The 21,432-nt window shown below is 41.9% G+C and overlaps 2 protein-coding genes across 3 annotated transcripts; both read left to right on the top strand.

The window, feature by feature from the left end:
• Positions 1 to 223: 223 nt before the first annotated feature.
• LOC106567081 (E3 ubiquitin-protein ligase MARCHF9) lies at positions 224 to 7,715 on the top strand. The gene is made up of 4 exons (XM_014135956.3): positions 224 to 2,060; positions 4,900 to 5,055; positions 5,632 to 5,824; positions 6,191 to 7,715. The coding sequence occupies exons 1-4, from the start codon at positions 1,737 to 1,739 to the stop codon at positions 6,517 to 6,519; spliced, it is 1,002 nt and encodes a 333-aa protein (XP_013991431.3). The 5' UTR covers positions 224 to 1,736; the 3' UTR covers positions 6,520 to 7,715.
• Positions 7,716 to 8,796: 1,081 nt separating this feature from the next.
• On the top strand, positions 8,797 to 13,058 carry LOC145860040 (uncharacterized). 2 transcript variants are annotated; one of them, XM_082960108.1, is made up of 4 exons: positions 8,797 to 9,940; positions 10,963 to 11,592; positions 11,741 to 12,007; positions 12,116 to 13,058. In XM_082960108.1, exon 2 carries the CDS (start codon positions 11,083 to 11,085, stop codon positions 11,455 to 11,457), a length of 375 nt encoding a protein of 124 aa, XP_082816234.1. In that variant the 5' UTR covers positions 8,797 to 9,940; positions 10,963 to 11,082; the 3' UTR covers positions 11,458 to 11,592; positions 11,741 to 12,007; positions 12,116 to 13,058. The 2 variants fall into 2 exon arrangements, with proteins under 2 accessions (XP_082816234.1, XP_082816233.1); XM_082960107.1 differs by lacking the exon at positions 8,797 to 9,940 and having other exon boundaries at positions 10,325 to 11,592.
• The last annotated feature ends 8,374 nt before the right edge of the window (positions 13,059 to 21,432 follow it).

Raw genomic sequence — 21,432 nt, 5'->3', positions numbered from 1 at the left:
AGTACCGCCTATTTCACTCCAAGTCAATCACTGATAGTGTCCTGGTCGAAAAAGACTGAGACCCCATAGATCAAAAGTTGTTGACAATGTGGAGTGTAGAAACAGGTCAAAGAAAGAATGGTGGAAAAGAAAGGGTCCGTGAATTCGTAGGATCATGCACAAGAGAAGAAAGAAAGAAAGAAAGAGAAAGAGAAAGAGAGGGGGGGGGGGGGGGGTGCTCAGGCGTCATCATGTATATTTCCCGGGAGTGTACTGCATGTGGCACTGTGACTGCACACGTCACTAGGCGAGATCGCACCTTGGACAGCGACAGCGTCGTCTGTCAATACAACAGCCGAACGGAATCTGCCCTCCCCATCCCTAACTACAGGGCTCCAGAGAGGGTGCATCCATATCATACAGCGGAGACAGACTAATGACTGTAGAGAAGAAAATGATAAAAGTATACCAGTGTCTTGCAGTTTTTCATTCTTGTAGGCTAGTATTCATTCCGGAAGTAGGTGCTGCGTTGGTTCACTATCAAAGTCGACCATTTCGAGGAGGAATCAGGCAGCGCGAGCAAGCAGTAGGCTATCATCATCATCACCATCTGAGAGGCTAGGCTACAATATCAATGGCATTAGGCTACTGCTGTAATTGCCCTCTCGGATGTGTAGACATCTCCATCGGTCTGTAGTTAGAAGATTGCAGCAACTGTTGTTTTGAATTCTGGTCTGTTATTCTCACATTTCGGTGCACCATATTTTCAACGCAAAGATTGAAGACACCGAAGAGAAATGCTGATGGCTATCGAATGAAGGTGGGATGTATCGCTGTTTTGAGTGGATATATTTACAGATATATTTAACATGCAAATTCACTGGATTGTAAATTGGATCCACTCTGTGTGGACGTCGGGTGGAATGAGGTGGACCATTCTTGATGGATCAGTCCAAAACATTACAGAGGTGGAATAGAATAGAAAAATCATGATCTGACGGTTGGGATGCTACTAAAGATCATTAAAAAGACAATATAATCACACGTCTATATCGAACTTTCATTATATCGTCTGTCCGCACCCTTTTGGATTATGCTTCTTGACAACAGTCCCAGATACGACTGTGGGGTTGGAAATGGAATGTTGTTGTTTTTCTACACCTCGTTCTATTTTATGTCCCTCCGTTGTTCACTCTTCCACTAGTCCACACTGGCATGTCTTCTGCTTTGTGTAGCAAACATATATTTTTGCTGCAAACCCCTAATGCAAGGTATTTGATGATGTGTAGAATTTAGATCGATCGTGCAGGCAATGGACGATATAGGCCTATCACGTATTTGTGGTTGTAGGGGTGGAGGAAGAATCTAGCTTGACAGCATTCGCAGAGTTGTTTCGTAATGAATATTGAGAGAGTGTATCGAGCTTCTCAAGAGGGAAATCTCACATCTGCATTGTCTTAGACACACATGCCATCAGAGACAACAACCAAGACGTGGTCCTTTATTGCTTACCATTTGACAGAACATTTACAGTAGGGTGAGCCTACAAGTTTTGTAAGCTCATCAGTGATGCTATTCAGAAAATGTTTAGCTAAAATCCCCTAAATAATAGCATAGGCAGCACAATAATTGGCTAAAGATAATAGGCGTATAATAATAATAACCCTTCTAAATCAAAAGCATATTTTCTTTTTTCTTGAGACCACCTTATTTTCAAATTGGTTTCATTCCCTTCTGAATAATTCATGTAGCCAAACATGTTCAAATATAGGATCCGCATGTTTTTCAACGAACTGAAAGTACTGGTTTTTATGCGAGACGATTCGAGACAGCCTGAACGGCCGGAAGCAGAGAGACGGTCCAGCATGCGGGGTCTTGGGATGGGCGGCTGCGGCTGGCCTCCCTTTGTGGACTGCTCCTCCCGGGATGACGAGGAGGAGTATTACGGAACGGATCCTCGGCCTCGGAGCCTGGGCTTTGAGGAGAAGGACCCCAAACTGCAAGTGGGCCTGGATGCCGTGTCGCTCACCAGCACTGCAAGCAGCCTGCGCTGTCGTATCTGCTTTCAGGGTCCGGAGCAGGTACTGTCCCAGATAGATACATTCGCCTTAGTTGTCCCGCTTTTCGCGCCACAACACAAAACTGCTCAATTGGACCATTAGGCAATAGCCCTACGCTGTCCATGGTTCTGAATGATAGTGCACGTGTAGGCCTGTAGTAAACCTATATTGCTACATTTTGACCTGTTTCGATTTGGTGTGTTCTGTGACATTGACAAATTGATTTGGTTGAGAAAATACGACAAAATACAATTGTTATTTTAGGACTCTATAGCCTACAACAACGTTGATTATAGCTTGACTGATGTCATGTCCCACGTGTGGTGTGCACGTGAATAATAATTGGCCTTGTAATGAACTGGTAACGAATGTCAGAAGAGCAGAAACAGACTGGAACCCAGGCTATGTCTGTGGGCCTCTAAGCCAATGAATGTATAGGGATGCAAAACAATGAACGGAGCTTTGGTCCTCAGCCAAAATTTGACACAACAGATGTGCAGAACCTGTACAGCCTGGCTGAGCTCCTTAACCATGGCCTTGAGATAATGAGATATGGTGTAAGTGCCACTGGAGCACAGATGGAAATCACCACTTAATCACTTTGTGAGATTTTATGTTTGTCATAGCATTATTACAGTATACAGTCGGTGCTACTTCATAGCATCTGTACACTCAATGGGAGCTATGCAGAAATGAAAAACGACAAAAAAGGAACAGGCAGGTGTACCGTAATATAACCTTAAGAAATGTTGATCAGTTACCTGGTTCTGACCAGTTGTTCCACATGGTTTGGATCTCAGGCTAATTGGCCGGGCCTTCAGTGAATAGACTAGGAGGCAAAGGCAAACACACATTCAGAATACATTTTAAGAATGATTTCAAAAGCAGCATCAATCTTCTTTAGATTGACATGATATGAACTTATCTTTCAGCACTGCTTCACTGTACCACTTCAACTTCATGATTACTTAGAAGATGAGCTATTATCTTAGACCCAGCCACTTTGTAATTTAATTGTTATTTCATTATTCAAGTGGGTCACAACAGGGGACAGCCATGTCCCTGTCAGTTGAGCAATTACTTCTACAAATATAATAACCTTGCTCTGTGGGACGCATGAAATATGATTCATAATTAAACTTCCTGTTTGTTTAAGTTTTTATTCAGTTCCTCATATACTGCTGATATATATACTTCCTCATATAGTGCTGACCAGTTTATGACTGATGGGACATGTGGCTCCTCTCCCCCACTCAAATCGGTATGTTGTTAGTCAACGAAAGTATCTTATAATAACAAGGTTTAACAAGCAAACCTGGGGAAAATAAATGTAAAAAAACAGGAAAAGATTATGAAGTGTCTGGTTATTTAGGGAGAAATACACATGGGTTAAATGAGTCACTCTCTACCAACTGAACCAAAATGAAAACATATTTTCTCCATTTGTGCTTAAAAATAATTTGGGATCCAATTATTTCTGGAGTGAGGGTAGTTTCTAATATGGCACTATTAAATACAATTTTAAATATGGATGGATAACTTTAGATTTTGTTTGTGGTTTGATCTTGTTTATTGCTATCAGATGTATTTGCAGTTTAACTTGATATGAAAAGTAGAAGGTAATACTAGTCTTCTATTTGCGTGCTCTTAGAGTAAATGGGTAAATGTGTACACATGACTCATGCCAAACTTATTCAAAACATCTCAACATACTCCCTTTCCTTCATGAGTCCTCATGGACTATGTCCCGATTCTCCACCCTTCTGAAGTATGCACTTGCACATTCCCGTCATGGATTTCACAATCTAATTAGATGAGGATGATCTAATTAGATGGGATGTTTGCCGTAGGTACTGCACACAATGAATAGGAAACTGCATTCAGAGGAATTACTAGGCTACTTTTTAACTTCAGCCCTTTTAGATGTGTATAATTAGACACATACATAACTGTAAAAAAAATCTACAATGCTCAACATTCTCTCTATTCCTCAAGAGTCAATCTGATGAAAGTTCTACTTATCCCATCCTACCCATCCAGATGAGAAGGGCAATGTTTGCTGTAGGTGCTGCAGTAGGGCCTGTATTGATTGAGTTCACTGAGAGTCTGTCTGCGCTGAAATGGCAACCTATTCCCTATATAGTGCACTACTTTTGACATGAGCCCTATGGGCCCTGGTCTAAAGTAGTGCAACATGAAGGGAATAGGCTGCCATTTGGGACCCGTTTTGTGTGAACAGTAGGGGTTGAATGGCTCACCTCCCGTTCACCTGCCTGCCCTTCAAATCTCTGTGCACCCCTGCCGATGTTGCCGGGCCCTAATTGGCTCGTTCTGGCCAATAGGCCAGCATCAAGCTGGGCACATGCATTGATCTACTAATTATTCCTAGACATGCATCCTTTTAGCATTGAGTAATATACTACCTTCGACATTTAGCTACAGTACTGACGTTTTCACCACTTTTGATTTTCCATTAACTAAGGTGGAAATTGTGGAAGAGGAGGAAGATACTCAAATTTTTTATGAATAGGTCATTCATAGTTGCTTTCTGACTGTTTCAAACTCTAAAATAAGTGGGAGGATTGTAATATTGAGTTAAGGTGCCCCACAACCTGTGTGGGTCCACCCATTGTCTTTTTACTGAGTGTGCCAGACACATACACAAAAAACAGTAGCTTTGGTGAGACATTGAGTGATATCCATAATCCAGTATTGTTTCTTATTCCAAAATATTTCCAATTCAGAAATAACCCATGGTGTGTTATGCCACATCAGACTCACATCACAGAACATTGACTTGAATGGGAATGTTTATTCTAGTCATTCTAATTCTGTGGTTGGACCCCTCTCTCTCCTGCAGGGAGAGCTGCTGAGCCCATGTCGCTGTAAGGGTTCTGTGCGCTGCACCCACCAGCCCTGCCTCATCCGCTGGATCAGCGAGAGAGGCTCCTGGAGCTGTGAGCTTTGCTACTTCAAGTACCATGTCCTGGCCATCAGCACGAAGAACCCACTGCAGGTATGTCTCGTCACTCTGTCCAACCCCTCATTCTCTAGGACTTACGCTCTGGCCAGAATCAAACCCTAGCCCTTAGGTACTTCATGCAGTACAATACAATAGTAGCGCCACTTTCGTGATTTTCCTCATATTGCTTATACCTATCCAATCCTTTCTGATTTACACAAGTGTCTAGGGAGTAGGGGGTCTGTCTCATCCACTCCAGTCATGTGTGCATTGTACACTAGGTCTACTCTCATCTTCCAAATCAATGACGGTTTTTCTAGTGGCCGCAGCCCACAGATCTTATCTCACAGGCAGTTTTCTGCTGATGCATCAACTTCAAACCATGCACAATACTGCTATCAGAGTATTACGCAGTGCTCTGCTCTGGTGCACTAGTCTAGGCGTTACAGTTACTCACTCTGCTAGAACAAATCTTGGGCACTCGCAAGGATGAAAGTGTGAAAACTGGACCTGTGCTGACACATTTTCCTGTTGCGTCACTAAATCTGCGCCTCAAATGACATCCTATTCATTTGACTGTTTCCCCTTTCTTACTGTCCCTTTCTTGGCCCTCGTGTCCGTTCTGTTCAGTGGCAGGCCATCTCCCTGACGGTGATCGAGAAGGTCCAGATCGCTGCCATCATCCTGGGCTCCCTGTTTCTCATCGCCAGCATCTCCTGGCTCGTCTGGTCGTCCCTCAGCCCCTCGGCCAAGTGGCAACGCCAGGACCTGCTCTTCCAGATCTGCTACGGCATGTACGGCTTCATGGACATCGTGTGCATCGGTGAGGAGGAGGAATCACAGAAGACACACACACACACACACACACACACACACACACACACACACACACACACACACACACACACACACACACACACACACACACACACACACACACACACACACTGTGAAGCTTTGTAGATTCTACCTGGTGAAAATGGTGCATTGCCAGACTCAAAACAGATGGCATTGCTTACGTGTCTGCACTGTGTGGTTATACCAAATGTCTGTAATTTGTTAGTACTAGAGTAAGTTGCTTTGTATGACAAATTTGTACCTATTACCTACTCCCAAGTATTTCATGCCTTAAAAATAATTGAATGTCTTGCCTCTTCCTATCTCTATAAAATCATCTCTCTCTTCCTAGGGCTTATAATCCACGAGGGCTCATCAGTATACCGAATATTCAAGCGATGGCAGGCTGTCAATCAACAATGGAAAGTATTGAACTATATAAAAGCCAATGACTTGGGGGACCCGTTGAGTAGCAGTAAGGGTGGGGGTCGGGGCTCACGGAGTAACCCCCATGGCTTGGGTAGTGGCGGCAGCAGGAGACAGAGCCGGAGGTTCAGGACTATTCTGGACCACCACTGTGGCTACACCATCCTTCATATTCTGAGCCAGCTACGGCCACACAACCCACGTATCGGCTCCTCGGCCAACCGGGAGGTGGTGATGAGGGTGACAACAGTATGAAATTGAGCGTGGAAGGGGTGGATTGAAGGAATAAAGCAGGATATAGATTTTTTTCTGGGGGGGTTCTGGTCGGTTCTTTCAAGATTCTGTCAACTCCATTGAGGAACTCGATTTCAGTACCCAGCCCAAGGAAGGATACGTACAGACAAGACAATGTCTGGACCTGCAGCCAAGGTACTATGATATTGTAACAACCCTTGCCTTGGTAGGCTCATTACGATCCCTCCCAAGTGGGTTAATCCTACTGGAGTAGTTGTTACGAGTTTGTCTATAGGCTGGGAGACCCGGGTTCGAGACAATGTGTTGGATGTTTGGAAACGTCCTGAAACAGCAACAGACCACACATATGAGGATCTTTACAGGAGTTTGTTAAAAAAGCGATGCACATGATTTGTAATAATTGAAGAATGGTTATTATAAACTATGTAAAACATGCAAACTATCCAACATGCTTTATAACAACCCAATCCAAGGATATTTTTCTGTCCAATTTCAGGATGCACAAAGAAATACATGTTTTTTCTTTCTTTCTCCTGTGTTTTTTTGGTATGGTTTATTTTTTTGCCATTTAGATTTTTATACAGGGAGTACGATTTAAGGAGATACCTGAAACTCCTTATGGCACGCCAAGCATTTTCAAACAACTCTAAATAATAATAATAATAATAATAATAGTTCTGAAATATTTCTGTAGCTAATGATGATTAGGCTACAGACTGGAGAACAAAGAATACATCATATTACGTCATACATCAAAGCCATCATATGAAAACTGACCTTATTACTGCAAACAATACAGGGATCAAGGAATAGTCTACAAAAGGAAAAGAATGCATTTATTAAGATTCAAATGACTCCTAGTCCTATCTTCTCTGCAATAAAGACATCTGTACATTTCACAGTGAATTTTGCATGGGTATATCATTTTTTTTATGCCACATAATTATCACATAACATTTAAGCACTTCTACAAATTTGCTCTATTCAGAAAGGTGCTTGTCAGAAGAAACACTTTTTATTCAGCTGGTTTTATTGCACCAAACCGTTTTTTAAAAATCTGACTGATGGCAGTGTTATTTCAGCTATAACAGAGATGACCGACTTCCTGCTGTGTGCTGATGATTCAGATTTGATAACAAGCAAACAAACCATTGGATTAAAGATGGAGATCTGAGGATCCCTTATTATTCACTGTCTCACTCCTGTGTCTTTGTTTTTCTTTTTACATGTGCAGTAAAAATGGTTTGCTGATTATTTCATTGTGATTACTAGGCCTTCGAGAGAGATCTGCTATACGTTTCGCTTTCTTTGTTGATCACCACAATCACGTAAGGTGGACATTTATGGACTTTTGGAAGTTTGTCCTGTCTGTGTCAAAGGCCTGTTATTCTGTACACTCTGCTACATTATGGAAGGACACCAGGTTGTGTTGTGGCTAATTGTCGCCACCTAGAGAACTAATCACCTTGTCTCTGGATAATGTATTACAGAACAGGTGTAATGAATTATGATGCTGTAGATGGCGCCCCAATGCCATACATTATTGACTACCTCGACGGCTCTAGTCCTAGTACAAAGTCAGCCAGGCAACGTGATATAAATACTGCACATTTATATCAAACGTTGCCCCCTCCCACCTCCAATGGCTCAAACACGAGGAGCCTAGATACTGTATATTGCAATAAGGTGCAACTGCAAACCTACATTATAGTTTAGTCCATTCAATTCAGAGATGGGTCGTTCGCGAACGAACGGCTCTTTTTGGTGAACTTCGGGAATTTGGCTCCCTTATTTGCATACTGCTACCAAAGATGGTTTAGAAACTATGCTGCTACAACTACTACTGATTTTTGAGCTCCAGACAACGATTATCTGTAGATATGGTATAAAACGTTATCTGAAGATAGTAATTCCTCACTGCAGGAACAATTGGTAGTGAGGAGAGCCTCATTCTGTACGCTACAGTTCCCCAGTGTGTACAAAAATATAAATAATTGCAGGCGATCTAATTTCGTCAGGTAAAATGTGTTTGAACTCACATTTCACTGCCTGACATCATGGTAGGCAAACTTTTAGGCTGTACATTAGAAATATGTTATTTTTCATGGTTTTTATTTTACTGTTCTCAAGGTAATTTACTCAAATTCGGGATATGCAGATTTTAATCATGGACCATCTATATCCGGGTTGCATCCAGTTAATCAGACCAACATCACATGTGCACTAGCACTCAGTGCGCACAGGAAGCAGCTATGAAGATGTCATCCAAAAACATGGTAGACATTGGATGAATAAAGAATGTTAATATCTTCCGCTGTGAGTGATGGGGAAAAACTCGGCCTCATTCAATGGATGTTTTGTGCACAAACGTGATGACTAATGTGTCTTATTAGGAATGTTCAAATCTGACTTCTCTATGTGGCTGTCTATGGAAATGGTATTTCTTGGCCGGGCGTCAGTTAAACTGCAGTACCAATGCAGAACTATAGGAGCAGTCGAAATCGTGCTTCTACACAGGAACCCTGGCCCCTTGACTTTGCCCTTTGCTAACCTGCACAGCTGGCCGAGATTATATTCGGTTAAAATGTTGTATCAGCCAATTAAAATCGTTGAAATAGTTGATTTGAGAGGTTTTATCAGAAATTCAACGGCACGTTTTGACGATCAAAAACAACTAGTTCAAGTGTGTTTGACCGACTGATCGAGTAGCTGTCTGTGTAGTGCCAACTCCACGTAATTGACGCAGATTGTGGCAAGTGTTCGAATGTCACATTCGTCCCCTCCTTTGAAATGTTTAATTATATTTGTGTTGGTGTGTTGAGAAGAGCAGCCAACATTTTGTAAATGAAGATTACGAATACATTTAATGAGGTGCTTTTTGTTGTGAGTCCCTCAAGCAAACCGACACATAGGCTACTGGCACTGCTACATAAATCATCGTCGTTACTATAGGCTACGTTACATAAATGTGTAAGCTACACTTACATGTACAACCTTTTATCTGCATTATTATAATCATCCGCTTCGTCACATATGCGTTACTTCAATAGAGCGTCGTGTCCCAGCAGTGAACAGTGTTTTCCTTAACAAAAAATCTTGACGCAATGGGGCTCGAACTCAAAGTAGATGTGCACAGTTTTTTAGATGTACGATCAACTGAAATGTTGAATAGACCTCTTTATCTTTTTTCCCGTAAAAACACCGCATCCGCCTATGTCGGCCTTCCGCATATGCTTTGGAAGGTGGCCTTGCTACAGCGGTGTTTGTCAGACCATACGACATCCCGAAAACCGGTCTTCTCACGAAAGCGTCTGTAGGGCCTGAACGGTTTGGTTTAAAACTACTATGGGAAGATGAGACTCACGAACACGATGGTGTTTGGCTCTACGACCCCCACAAGTGTCACGGACCAGTCCGAAAGGTAAACCATACAAATGAATGCCGATATGGAGGTACTGTAGTTTTATGGCCAACAAAATATGGGGTTAAATATGTGTAAAAAAAACCTGTGTGTGTATATATATATATATATGTATATATTTCTAATTGATTTCACACATATATATATATATATATACTTTTTTTTTTTACACTCTGCTTTGATGTCTTCTCTATTATTCTACAATGTAGAAAATAGTACAAATAAAGAAAAACCCTGGAATGAGTAGGTGTGTCCAAACTTTTGACTGGTACTGTAAAAAAAAAAAAGTGTATGTATGTATGTGTGTATGTGTGTGTGTGTATATATATATATACACACACTCAGTCAGTACCAGTCAAAAGTTTGGACACACCTACTCATTCCAGGGTTTTTCTTTATTTGTACTATTTTCTACATTGTAGAATAATAGAGAAGACATCAAAACTATGAAGTAACACATATGGAATCATGTAGTAACCAAAAAAAGTGTAGGTGATGTCAGAGATCAGCATGTGGGAGAAGTCACAGGTCAGAGATGAGTTCCCCACTAGTAGTTACGAGTTGGAAGGACATTCAAGTGGATTTTTCCTAGTTGTGTGGTATGTGGTAAATAGCACATTCCCACTTGGTTAGGAACACAGCATAATGTTTGCAAGTATGGCCCCGGAATGCCCAATACTACTTTATGCCGTATTAACTTCATGTCAGGAACCCGTAAATACCACCTTATGATTCTCTTCTCATTCGTTTAAATACATTTGACCATCACTTAATCCAACTGTTTAATGGATAATAACATAACCATTTGCTAAACCTATAGATTTTAAACTGCTCTGTCTACTATATATGGCTTTTGAGAACTACAGAAATAAAATGTGTGTTTGTAAAGTTGAAACATGTATTATACATGATAACCATACATAATGACATTATTTCTAATTGATTTCACATAGTGGTAACCACAATTAGTCACTATAAAATGGTGTGTGTGAACACTTGCAATTTCTTTCAACATGGAGCAGGATAGACAGCGAGTGAGAGGAAGAAATCAAAGAGCTTGTGGACAAGGGCCCTGTCAGAGGCGGGCTTGGGCCTCGTCAGAGAGGTGGGCATGGGCCCTGTCAGAGGTCAAAGAGGAGGGCATGGGCCCCATGAAAGAGGTGGACGTGGGCCCCATGAAAGAGGTGGACGTGGGCCCCATGAAAGAGGTGGACGTGGGCCCCATGAAAGAGGTGGACGTGGGCCCCATGAAAGAGGTGGACGTGGGCCCCATGAAAGAGGTGGACGTGGGCCCCATCAAAGAGGTCAAAGAGGTGGGCGTGGGCCCCGTCAGAGAGGTGGGCGTGGGCCCCGTCAGAGAGGTGGGCGTGGGCCCCGTCAGAGAGGTGGGCGTGGGCCCCGTCAGAGAGGTGGGCGTGGGCCCCCGTCAGAGAGATCAAAGAGGTGGGCGTGGGCCCCATCAAAGAGGTGGGCGTGGGCTCGATCAGAGGCACACTACAGGGAACTGTTGTGTCTAATGAAGTCCGGGCCATCGTTGTTGATCATGTGGTAAACTGAGGCCTTACCATGGCAGAGGCTGCCAGATTAGTTCACCCCAATGTGAAAAGATCAACTGTTAATTCGATCATGAGAACATTTCGGCAAGAAAACTGGTAAGCCTGCAGGATATGCACTATGCTTTACCATTACATTTACAGTAAATTACATATTGTAATGCATGTAAATTCACAACACATTTTACAATATTCATACAGTATGATCTATTGAAAGTATACTCTGTTCTACCCTCTGAATTGACAGAAGACCCAATGGTGGTGGCTGTGTGCTGTCCGACCAGCAGGAGTGGGCAGTGGTGGAACTGGTCAGGGCCAGGAATAACATTCGGCTGTCCGAAATAAAGCAGGCATTGAGGAGAACGATGACACCTTTGCCAATGTGGCAACCATCAGCCTACCAACAATCGCCCGCCTTTTGAAGAGGCACCAGGTATCTATGAAACACATTGACCTGGTGCCTTTTGAGAGAAACAACGACCGGGTGAAACAACTGCAGGCCGAGTATGTTCAGGTACAGCACTATTATACTGTATTACTTTTACTATTTGATGCACATGATACTTCACAATATCATATTGGAACTATACTGTAAAAATAACTAACCAAAATATATTTTTAGTGGGTGATTGTGCTTGATGCTGCTGTGAACCATCACAAGTATATCTTTATTGATGAAGCGGGCTTCAACCCGGCCAAAACTCAGCGCTGTGGGCGAAAACCTCATCGGCCAACGGGCGACCGCCCAAGTGCCGCCCATGTGCGCCGCTATCTCTGAAGATGGTGTGGTAGGACGTGTAGGGCATTACTTGGATCCTATAAAGCTGCACACCTCATTGTGTTTCTCAATGAAATTGAGCAAGCCTGTCAAGGTGACAGGGTCACCTATGTCATTGTGTGGGCCCATCCCCGATTCGTGACCCTATACCTGCTCCGATACTCTCCTTTCAGCATGGAGATGGAAGGTGTACGATTGCCATCCCCATGAGTGTGCCACCTTCCTTCTGGCCATGGATGAGGCATGCAATGACTTCAATGAAGATTAGATTCGCCATGCCTAAAGGTTTTTCCTGCGGTGCATGAACAATGAGGACTTTTACTGTGATGTGGATGAGAATTTATGGCCAAATGCTCAAGACAGGCTTGATGCAAATTAATGCGTGCTAAACGTTTTATTTTAATTCATTTAATTTGATTCATTTAATTGTACATTTTATTAGACAGTACACCTAACAAAAAAATGCTTTATTTTTCAGATATAATTGCATGAATGATTGTAGAGGATGTCTTCATTGATCACACCTTTGATTACACATTAGATAGATACTATTGAAATGATAGATTTTCAGAAAATTGTTGGGTAATGTAAGTGTATTGCATAATGTGATCTACTGTAATTTACAGTACTGTAGCATATTACTTTCAGCATTTCTAAGGGCGATTTGAAACTAGTATCTTGCATTGTTTGCGATTGGATTAACTGGTAGTTAAAACAACTAAATTGAAAACATGTTGTGTTTTGGTGATTAAACCAATGTTCTCATTACATTTCACAATAAACATATATTTTGAATAAATGGTTGTGTAGTGATTAATGTACAATGACCGGTTTTTAATGAAAGACTGGCTGCGTTACAAGTGTGACCAGTTTGGAGCTTTGTACCAAGATTTGTGAAAATGTACCAAGTACTTGTGAAAATAGTACCAAAGCGATTTTCAGCACGCTTTAAGGGAAGGGCATTTCACATATACGTCACTTACACAAATGGCTGATTGGCTGAGAGAAATTGATCATAAAACATATGTGTTATGGCTTTACATGCACCATATGTGTATGATTGCCCCCCATCAATCTTCAGAGCTCGTGCTGCTAGGTGACCTAAACTGTGACATGCTTAACACCCCGGGCATCCTACAATCTAAGCTTGATGCCCTCAATCTCACACAAATTATCAATGAACCCACCAGGTACAACCCCAAATCCATAAACACGGGGACCCTCATAGATATCATCCAAACCAACTTGCCCTCCAAATACACCTTTGCTGTTTTCAACCAAGATCTCAGCGATCACTGCCTCATTGCCTGCATCCATAATGGGTCTGCAGTCAAATGGCCACCACTCATCACTGTCAAACGTTCCCTAAAACATTTCAGCAAGCAGGCCTTTCTAATCGACCTGGCCGGGTATCCTGGAAGGATATTGACCTTATCCCATCAGTAGAGGATGCCTGGTTATTCTTTAAAAGTGCCTTCCTCACCATCTTAAATAAGCATGCCCCATTCAAAAAATGTTGAACCAGGAACAGATAGGTTCTCTCCAGACCTGACTGCCCTTGACCAGCACAAAAACATCCTGTAGCGTTCTGCATTAGCATCGAACAGCCCCTGTGATATGCAACTTTTCAGGGAAGTTAGGAACAAATATACACAGGCAGTTAGGAAAGGCTAAGGCTAGCTTTTTCAAGCAGAAATTTACATCCTGTAGCACAAACTCAAAAAGGTTCTGGGACACTGTAAAGTCCATGGAGAATAAGAGCACCTCCTCCCAGCTGCCCACTGCACTGAGGCTAGGAAACACTGTTACCACTGATAAATCCACTATAATTGAGAATTTCAATAAGAATTTTTCTACGGCTGGCCATGCTTTCCACCTGGCTACCCCTACCCCGGTCAACAGCCCTGCGCTCCCCACAGCAACTTGCCCAAACCTCCCCCACTTCTCCTTCACCCAAATCCAGATAGCTGATGTTCTGAAAGAGCTGCAAAATCCTGAACCCTACAAATCAGCTGGGCTAGAAAATCTGGACCCTCTCTTTCTAAAATTATCTGCCGAAATTGTTGCAACTCCTATTACTAGCCTGTTCAACCTCTCTTTCGTATCGTCTGAGATTCCCATAGATTGGAAAGCTGCCGCGGTCATCCCCCTCTTCAAAGGGGGAGACACTCTAGACCCAAACTGCTACAGACCTATATCTATTCTACCCTGCCTTTCTAAGGTCTTCGAAAGCCAAGTTAACAAACAGATTACCGACCATTTCAAATAACACCGTACCTTCTCTGCTATGCAATCTGGTTTCAGAGCTGGTCATTGGTGCACCTCAGCCACGCTCAAGGTCCTAAACGATATCATAACCGCCATCGATAAGAGACATTACTGTGCAGCTGTATTCATCGACCTGGCTAAGGCTTTCGACTCTGTCAATCACAACATTCTTATTGGCAGACTCGACAGCCTTGGTTTCTCAAATGACTGCCTCGCCTGTTTCACCAACTACTTCTCCGATAGAGTTCATTATGTCAAATCGGAGGGCCTGTTGTCCAGACCTCTGGCAGTCTCTATGGGTGTGCCACAGGGTTAAATTCTCGGGCCGACTCTCTTCTCTGTATACATCAATGATGTCGCTCTTGCTGCTGGTGATTCTTTGATCCACCTCTATGCAGACGACACCATTCTGTATACCTCTGGCCCTTCTTTGGACACTGTGTTAACTAACCTCCAGATGAGCTTCAATGCCATACAACTCTCCTTCCGTGGCCTCCAACTGCTCTTAAGTGCAAGTAAAACTAAATGCATGCTCTTCAACCGATCGCTGCCCGCACCTGCCCGCCTGTCCAGCATCACTACTCTGGACAGTTCTGACTTAGAATATGTGGACAACTACAAATACTTAGGTGTCTGGTTAGACAGTAAACTCTTCTTCCAGACTTACATTAAACATCTCCAATCCAAAATTAAATCTAGAATCGGCTTCCTATTTCGCAACAAAGCCTCCTTCACTCACGCTGCCAAACATACCCTCGTAAAACTGTCTATCCTACTGATCCTCGACTTCGGCGATGTCATTTACAAAATAACCTCCAACACTCTACTCAACAAATTGGATGCAGTCTATCACAGTGCCATCTGTTTATCACCAAAGCCCCATATACTAGCAACCACTGCGACCTGTACGCTCTCGTTGGCTGGCCCTTGCTTCATACTCGTCGCCAATCCCACTGGCTCCAGGTCATCTACAAGTCTCTGCTAGGTAAAGCCCCACCTTAACTCAGCTCACTGGTCACCATAGCAGCACCCACCCGTAGCACACGCTCCAGCAGGTATATCTCACTGGTCACCCCCAAAGCCAATTCTTCCTTTGGCCGCCTCTCCTTACAGTTCACTGCTGCCAATGATTGGAACGAACTGCAAAAATCACTCAAGCTGGAGACTCTTACCTCCCTCATTAGCATTAAGCACCAGCTCACAGATCTCTGCACCTGTACATAGCTCATCTGTAAATAGCCCATCCAATCTACCTCATCCCCATACTGTATTTATTTATTTATCTTGCTCCTTTGCACCCCAGTATCTCTACTTGCACATTCATCTTCTGCACATTCTACCATTCCAGTGTTTAATTGCTATATTGTAATTACTTCGCCACCATGGCCTATTTATTGCCTTATCCTACCTCATTTGCACATGCTGTATCTAGATTTTTCTACTGTATTATTGATTGTATGTTTGTTTATTCCATGTGTAACTCTGTGTTGTTGTATGTGTCGAACTGCTTTGCCTAATCTTGGCCAGGTCGCAGTTGCAAATTAGAACTTGTTCTCAACTAGCATACCTGGTTAAATAAAGGTGAAATAAAATAAATAAAACATCCCCTGCTATATTGTGGATTGAGAGTCTAACAGAACACTGGGAGTGTTCTTTAATGGAAGCCTCTCGAACATAATCCAGGTAGAGTCAGGCATTTCCCAGGGCAGCTGTCTAGGCTCCTTACTTTTTTCAATCTTTACTAACGACATGCCACTGGCTCTGAGTAAAGTCTGTGTGTCTATCTATGCTGATGACTCAACACCATACACACCAGCTACTACAGCAAGTGAAATCACTGCAACACGTAACAAAGAGCTGCAGTCAGTTTCATTATGGGTGGCAAGGAATAAGTTAGTCCTACATTTTTCCTAAACTAAAAGCATTGCATTTGGGACAAATCATTCACTTAACCCTAAACCTCAACTAATCTTGAAATGAATAATGTAGAAATTGAACAAATTGAGGAGACTATACTGTTTGGAGTAACCCTGGATTGTAAACTATCATGGTCAAAACATGTTGATGCAAAAGTAGCTAAAACGGGGAGAGGTCTGTCCATTATAAAGGGTTAGGGTTAGCCTTAACAGCCCTATCAATGAGGCAGGTCCTCCAGGTCCTAGTTTTGTCACACCTGGACTACTGTCCAGTCGTGTGGTCATGTGCCACACAGAGTGACTTAGGAAAATTACAATTGGCCCAGAGCAGGGCAGCATGGATGGCCCGTAAATGTAAACAGAGAGCTAACATTAATCATATGCATGTCAATCTCTCCTGGCTCAAAGTTTGATTTCATCACTACTTGTATTTGTGAGAAGTATTGACATGTTGAATGCACCGAGCTGTCAGTTTAAACTACTAAAACACAGCTCAGATTTTAATTTTTAATTTTTCTATTTCACCTTTATTATACCAGGTAGGCCAGTTGAGAACAAGTTCTCATTTACAACTGCGAGCTGGCCAAGATAAAGCAAAGCAGTACGACAAAAACAACAACACAGAGTTACACATAAACAAATGTACAGTCAATAACACAATGTAATTTTTTTTTGAAAAATCTATGTACAGTGTGTGCAAATGTAGAAGAGTAGGGAGGTAGCCAATAAATAGGCCATAGAGGTGAAATAATTACAATTTAGCATTAACACTGGAGTTATAGATGTGCAGATGATGATGTGCAAGTAGAGATACTGGGGTGCAAAAGAGCAAGAGGGTAAGTAATAATATGGGGATGAGGTAGTTGGGTGTGCTATTTACAGATTGGCTGTGTACAGGTACAGTGATCGGTAAGCTGCTCTGACAGCTGATGCTTAAAGTTAGAGAGGGAGATATAAGACTCCAGCATCAGTGATTTTTGCAATTCGTTCCAGTCATTGGCAGCAGAGAACTGTAAGCAAAGGCGTACCCATGATACCCATGCATACCCCACAAGACATGCCACCAGAGATCTCTTCATAGTCCCGAAGTCCAGAACAGATTATGGGAGGCGCACAGTACTACATAGAGCTATGACTACATGGAACTCTTATTCCATATCAAGTAACTCATGCATGCAGGGAAATCCGATTTAAAAAACAGATACAAATACACATTATGGAACAGCAGGGACTGTGAAGAGACACAGGCATAGACACACACACGATAACATATTCACTATACACACACGTACACATAGATTTTATGTTGTAGATATGTGGTAGTAGAGTAGTGGCCTGAGGGTACACACTTAATGGGTTGTAAAATCTGTTTTTTTAATTGTATATAACTGCCTTAATCTTTCTAGACCAAGGAAGAGTAGCTGCTGCCTTGGCATTCATAATAAATACAAAATAGGCTAGCTTTAGCGCTTAGCATCCTTAAGCTATTGGGTGTCAGTCAGAGTTATTTAACAGTACATTTAGTAAATGGGCAAGCTAAGGATGTTGATATAAATCATGATATTAGGAAAAGTGTTTATTTCCAGCGAGTGTATTTGATGGGTTTCCATTCTATAAATAGATGGCTGGCTAGCTAGCTGAGACCGAAAAGATGAGAGAATGTTTTTCTGACTGAAGCACATATCTTCTGACAGTGACAGTGCTCACCTCTGGACTGAAGCTGAAGTTTACTACATTATATTTAACCCTGATCAAAATTAGCAACGTTGAGGTGGTAGAACGGACTAATATTCTATGTAACTATTTGTAAAAAACTGCCCATTATGAAATTGGAGAAACAATTTAATTGTAGCTATGTAGCTTTTTATCTGACATGTTTGGAGTTGTGTTGCGCTGTTATGCGGACACTTGAATTTTTCTTTACAGTTGAGTTGCCCTGGTCGAGTCAGTATACAGTAACTTTAAAGAGCAACTGCCCTTAAAAACTAACTTCTCATTTAGAAAACAGCCTATGTGGGATCAATTAGAGTCAGAAACATTTATTCTTGTCATAAAGTTCGTCGTCTGATGAGGAGAAATCAGCGGACCAATATGCAGCGGTTAAATTGCTCATCTTCTTATTTAATAAAGAAAGGAAGGAGGAAGGAAGGAAGGAAGGAAAAAATACTCATACAAAACAAACGACAAAAACAGTCCTGTAAGGTACTCAGACTATACACGGAAACAACCACCCACAAACACAAGAGAAAACTAACCCACTTAAATATGGCCTCCAATTAGAGGCAACGACAACCAGCTGCCTCTAATTGGAGGTCGTTCCCAAACCCCAACATAGAAATAGAAAACCTAGAAAAACCACATAGAAATAGAAAACATAGAAAAACCACATAGAAATAGAAAACATAGAACATAAACCAAAAACCCCGAAACACACTAAACAAACACCCCCTGCCACACCCTGACGAAACTACAATAACAAACAACCCCTTTTACTGGTCAGGACATGACAATTCTTCTGTCAAAATTGACTACAAAGTTTAAATAGGATCATTTTGGTTATAAAGTCAGTCTCGTCCAAAACTGAGTTTTGTGAGACTTATTGTCATGGCTGCATCACAACATAAATTAAGGTTGGGTTTGTTTCAATCCTGCCCACATGCCCACAGCTGGCAACACACAAGTAATCATCAATATGGAGTGCAGGTGCACATGACCCGATTGTAATGCCTGTGGTAGTTAGGGGCTAGTTAGGGACCAGAGATAAATTACACAATGCACATGGGACAATATGTTAAAATTAGATGCGAAAAGATATTATACAATGAGCAAAGTGATGATGCTGTTTGTATGTGGCTGCTATGAAAGCCAACTGTGTGTGCAGGTTATCAGGGGTGTATTCATTCTGCCGATTCTGTTGAAAAACGTTCCTTAAAACCCCCTAGAGTCTTTTGACGCACCGGTGCGGTAATCTAAGTAACATAATAAGAAAATCCCCATCAAAATCCATCAGCTTAAGCTAGAGATATGTTTTTATATTTTTTTTGCGTGGGCTGCGTCTCAATCCACCCCACTGGAGTCATCTGAAGTCGGTACTGTTGATGTGCCAATTTCTGTTTGTAGCGTCCAAACCGTTTGGGCAATGAACTAATGTGACCCCACTGTGGAAAGGGGAGATTCTCTGTTTTGCTCTATGACCCCCACAAGTGTCACAGGACTCGTCTGAAGGTAACCGGTACCGTTTTTTTGAAAATATGGAAATATGGAGGTAGTTTTATGCTTAAAAAATTAAATACATAAATTATATATACAGTACCAGTCAAAAGTTTGGACACACCTACTCATTTTTCTTTATTTTTAATATTTTCTACATTGTAGAATAATTGTGAAGACATCAAAACTATGAAATCACACATATGGTATCATGTAGTAACCAAAAAAAAGTGTTAAACAAACCTAAATATTATTTTTAAATTTAAATAAATAAATAAATTTTTCCAGTAGACACCTTTTGCCTTGATGACAATTTTTCACACTATTTGACAAAGGAGAGTGATGGAGTGCTGCATCAGATGACCTGGCCTTCACAGTCACTTGACCTCAACCCAATTGAGATGGTTTGGGATGAGTTGGATCGCAGAGTGAAGGAAAAGCAGCCAACAAGTGCTCAGCATATGTGGGAACTCCTTCAAGACTGTTGGAAAAGCATTCCTCATGAAGCTGGTTGAGAGAATGCCAAGTGTTTGTTTGTTTAACACTTTGTTTTGGTTACTAAATGATTGCATATGTGTTATTTCATAGTTTTGATGTCTTCACTATTATTCTACAATGTAGAAAATAGTTTTAAAAAAACAACAACAAAAAAAAACCTGGAATGAGTAGGTGTATCCAAACTTTTGCCTGGTACTGTATATATAATTTACGTATTTTTTTTCTTCTTCTGCGTTTTCTTATATCTTAAAGATATAGGACAGATACTTCAAAACTTTATTCCTTATGATATATTTCCTGACTGTCTTTTTTACCATTTATGAATGTGTTATTCATGCATTCCTATGGGCTATAGTAGTAAAGGCCAGATCATTTATTTACCTAAAGTGGTCCTAAAATTGTAAATCAATAGTTAAATGATCCATGGTATGATCATCATAAAACAATTCCATATGTCAGCTTAGAACAGAGAGAGGATGTTTGGGTACTGTGGGGTTATTTAATTAGTTTGGTTCATTGGACAGTTCAGAGTGTATTTTTGAAGTTGTTGAGTGTTTTTTGGCAATACACTGTATATATATTTGCTCTAGAGTAGAGAGTATAGTTCCATAGTAGAGAGTAGAGAGTTCCAGAGTAGAGAGTTCCAGAGTAGAGAGTAGAGAGTCCCAGAGTAGAGAGTAGAGAGTTCCAGAGTAGAGAGTAGAGAGTTCCAGAGTAGAGAGACCCACAGTAGCAACTGTAATTGAGTACTGGCAGTGTCTGCTGTGGCAGGTGGGCATGAGGCATTTATAAGTTATATTTTTCAAGAATCAATGGGTACAATTTCATAAATTCAGAAGTCCAAAAATGGATGTAGCCCCTTTAACCATAACCCTTACCTAACCCTAACCTTAACCCAACTTCAATAGGGGGTGGGGACGTCCCAAGGATCCCAGATTTGAAGGGCCATTTCGGCTGTCAATGGTTAGAATGGTTTTTGGGGGGGCCTCCCGAGTGGCACAGTGGTTTATGGCACTGCTTCACAGCTCTAGCTGTGCCACTAGAGATCCTGGTTCGAGTCCAGGCTCTGTCGGCAGGGATATTCCTGTCCCATCGCGCACTAGCGACTCCTGTGGCGGGCCGGTCATGGCCGGCTGCAGCAGCGCATTGCACGACGTGGTCGCCAGGTGTTTACTCCTGGTGTGGCTGGCTTCCGGGTTAAGTGGGCGTTGTGTCAAGAAGCAGTGCGGCTTGGCTGGGTTGTGTTTCGGTAGCGATGGGACAAGATTG

Source organism: Salmo salar, chromosome 13, assembly GCF_965601325.2.
Source record: "Salmo salar chromosome 13, fSalSal1, whole genome shotgun sequence".
Taxonomy (NCBI): Eukaryota; Metazoa; Chordata; class Actinopteri; order Salmoniformes; family Salmonidae; genus Salmo; species Salmo salar.
This window is presented reverse-complemented; position numbering and strand designations above follow the sequence as displayed.